Source organism: Fomitiporia mediterranea, assembly GCF_000271605.1.
Source record: "Fomitiporia mediterranea MF3/22 unplaced genomic scaffold FOMMEscaffold_9, whole genome shotgun sequence".
Lineage (NCBI taxonomy): Eukaryota > Fungi > Basidiomycota > Agaricomycetes > Hymenochaetales > Hymenochaetaceae > Fomitiporia > Fomitiporia mediterranea.
The window spans coordinates 2018498-2022113 of NW_006760394.1; the positions used below are offsets into that span (position 1 = coordinate 2018498).

Consider the following 3616-nt stretch of genomic DNA (forward strand, 5'->3'; position numbering starts at 1 on the left):
TGTTAAGGATCATGAAAATCTAGTAGCAATGTTGGTTTTTTTGCAAAACTGATAGAGATATGAAGAAAATGAAATAGGTCCAATTCTACAATCCTAATACTTATATTAGAATATAATAGTGTAAAATATGTAAAAAAAGTGAAAAAAAGTGAAATAGTATATAACAAACCTTAAGTTCTAATAAAGTACTAAAATTTTGTATTAGATACTGTAAGGATTCTTATTATTGTAAAAGTACATAAGGGTAATACTTCTTCAAAACATGTGAAATGGATTATAACTAACCTCCCCTTTTTAAAATGTATAATAAGGATTTCAGTATTTTAAAAGGATAACATATCTTTATAATGTTTTACAGACTATACATAGTTGTTATTTCTTAATTATAAACATTATCCTTTACATCCACTCATTATTAAAATAACAAAAATCAATTATATTAATGTATTTTATATATTACATTGTTATCTACAATTATTAAGGGAAGGACGAAGCTGAGAGGACCACGAAGCAAGTTCATCGAAAAGGATGAATGCATTCTCAGGCTACTTGATATAGTCTTCGTCACCTCACTTTGGTCGTCGCTCAGTCCCTGCAAGTTGAATTGCATGCGCGTGTGAATTGTGAGGTTGAGCAAGTTTTGGAGGTTGAGGCTGCACGAGTGTTTAGCGAGTGACAATAAGAAAGAAAAGATGGACACACTGCGAAGCGTGTAGCAAGTATGAGTGGTGCACTGGAGTTGAGATCCGAAGTGTTGAACGAGCTGATTTGGGCTGTAGACGAAGCTGTATCAGTACGTGCACGCTGTATACTCTGATTGTGACGTACAATTGGAGGAGCAGTGAACTGAGTCGTCGTTATGGATTGCAAAGGTGTATCTCTGGGACGTTCTGGCCCGAAGGGAGAGGGTGAAGTGGATGGCGTGGACGGGCTCGGCTCAGGAGGGGCGAGTGGTGGCCAGTGCCTCCGTTATTCAGAATGGTTTCATGGACGATACTGGGTAATGTAAAAGCACACGGTGTGGACCCATCAAGGGTGATGACAAGCATGGGATGGTGGGTGGGGAAGGAGAGCGCGTACGGTGTCGAAGAGAGAGCTGTACCATGAGAGTGGTCGTACGTTGGTACTGTCGCGAGCGCGTGCTCGTCGTCTATTGCTCGCACTTAAGAGCAGGAAGTACGCGAATGCGTGGAGTTATCGAAGAAGTCGTTCAGCATTGGCCAACGATGCGGATGTGCAAATGCAAAGACAAAAAGGAAGGCAAACGTAAATAAAAGGGAGGACGGCGAATGAGAGGCAACACAAGGGGGCGGAGGAGTGTAAGGGATGGAAGGAGACAAAAAGTTGGGAGAGGGAGAGATGAGCAAATGAAGTGAACCGGTTGCTTACGCTTCACGTCGAGACCGGGAGGGGACGGCGTTCTGGGGCTCAGCACAGACATCACAACAGGAGATAGGGCGACACGAGTGCAACGATGTTTTTTGTCTAGTTGTTGAAGGCAGAGTGCCAGCTTGTAGGGCACTTGCAAGCAGAGGACTGGGCTAGGGAGAACAGAGGCAACGACATAGTGCTGAGGGCAGAGGGTTGGGGGAGATGGTAGAGGTAGGAGATGAAGAAGTGACGAGAGCAAGTGCATCATTGTACACTCTCGATCTTCAGTAGTTGATTACGTAATCATTCTTCGTGATAGCATCCAACCTGTAAAACAAAACAAATATAATATTTAGATGTAAAATAAAAGTTCCTCTTTGCTTTACGACACAGTCAAAAGTAACCCCATTTGTTTAGAACTCCTTAAACACACTAATATAATTATTACAAATACTCGAAATTGTTGTACAGATAATATAAACTGTTTTACATATAAATATAAGTCTGTCTTCAAAATTATAAGGCAGGTATAATAATTAAATTTATTATAAAAGGTTATTATAATGTATTTGATAGATTACATTCATCTATAATACTTACAGAATCTTTACATGTATTAACATAACTTATATTAACATTATAATTACTGTGTAACTCTTACAGTTACATTATAAGGTATATAAAATGTTTACATTATATTAAAAATACTGTAATCCATTATATAAGATCCGACTTTTTTGCAATTAAGCTGCTTTTGTGTACCTACTCATAGGAAACCACTAACAGATAATAACAGTGTTTGAAATCATACAAGAACTTTTGTGTATACCTTCTTGAGATCATCATTTTATTATAGTACTGTAACTGTTTACTTGTTTATTAATGACTATATTATAACTAGTCTATTCTGGGACAAGACCATCTATTACTTCTCTCCGAGATTTTTGACAATCTTCTACTATATCTTGAATAGACTTTTTAGTAGTTTCCATTTGATTGGATGCATTGATAATTGGCTTCAAAAATTCACCAGTAATCTGGTCAAGCTTCCTGCATGTCTCTGCTAGAACTGGTGTATTCAGTTCCATTGATTCAGCTTTCTGTCCTAAGTCTCCCAGTGTAAAAGACATCTTAAGTAATACATCTGACAAGAGTGACATTTGGCCCATTAGCAGTTGCACTTCAGGATGCATATGTATGGCATATTGTGCAATTTCCACCATAGGACTATCTGTTGAAACAGAAGCAGATGAGGATGTCCTTGAATGATGACTTGAAGTGTGTGAAAGCTGCCTCTCCAAGTTGTTGAGAATGGCTGCACTGGACGTTCTAGAATGGCCAAGGCTAGATTGTCTTCCTGCTTTGATACTCCCAGCATCTGAACCATGGTGCTGGCAATGAGATGTGGTTGAAGCTGCCGAAGGTGTTCTTGAATGGTTCTTGTTGTGTTGACTCATTGTTGATCTGAGGAGTGCACTATGATGCTTACCCTCAGTTTTTACCCCATTTTATAGACATTTTTCAAGGTGCAAAGTTGTTGTGGTAGAACAAGCCCACATTATATTGCCACTATCCACAGGCATAGTGTGATAATGATATGCAATCATTATCTGCACTACAAGCTGAAATCGTTATTGAAATTGATCTTGATGCACGTCTCTTATTGGACAGCAAAGGCACTTTCTGCAATGTTTGGACATTAATGACGAAATATTTGCTGTATTGTGTGCACCCATCTCCATTGTAGCATGATGATTACTATGGATTGCAACAATCCAGCATAATTATAGCCCCATATCGGGAATAGTCAGGAGTTTTGCACTTTCCTTGCATGTGTATCCTTGATTCATAATCAAACCTATTTTGCTGCATGTAGAAAGCTATCTTAGAGAGCGTCTCTGATTGGACAATTAAAATACGTTCTGCAATGTTCTCTTCAATCACTTTGTCTGTTGTTGCTCTGAGTGCCTAGCAAAATACTCGCATGACCATCATGTGCTGTAGGGACTCACTGTCATTCGACAACTCAATCAGATTCATTAATTATGATTGCAAAATAGCTTGCCTTCTGCATAGTGCATCACAGCTATACTTTCCATTGTCTCTCCTTGAGTGCCAAGTAGGGAGTTGACGAAAATGTGTTGGTACACAACCTACAGACCTTGCATCAGCATCATCAGATGTAGTACACTAGTATGTTGCACTGAAAACATTCTCTCTACTATCCTTGTCAATTTGTATTCTG

At 39.0% G+C, this 3616-nt stretch overlaps 1 protein-coding gene across 1 annotated transcript; it reads right to left on the bottom strand.

Annotated features, from left to right (window-relative positions):
- Nucleotides 1-569: 569 nt before the first annotated feature.
- On the bottom strand, nucleotides 570-1636 carry FOMMEDRAFT_159334 (uncharacterized protein; the record flags this gene model as incomplete). The annotated part of the gene is made up of 4 exons (XM_007269299.1): nucleotides 570-653; nucleotides 703-964; nucleotides 1018-1162; nucleotides 1390-1636. 4 exons carry the CDS (start codon nucleotides 1634-1636, stop codon nucleotides 570-572), a joined length of 738 nt encoding a protein of 245 aa, XP_007269361.1.
- Nucleotides 1637-3616: the final 1980 nt, after the last annotated feature.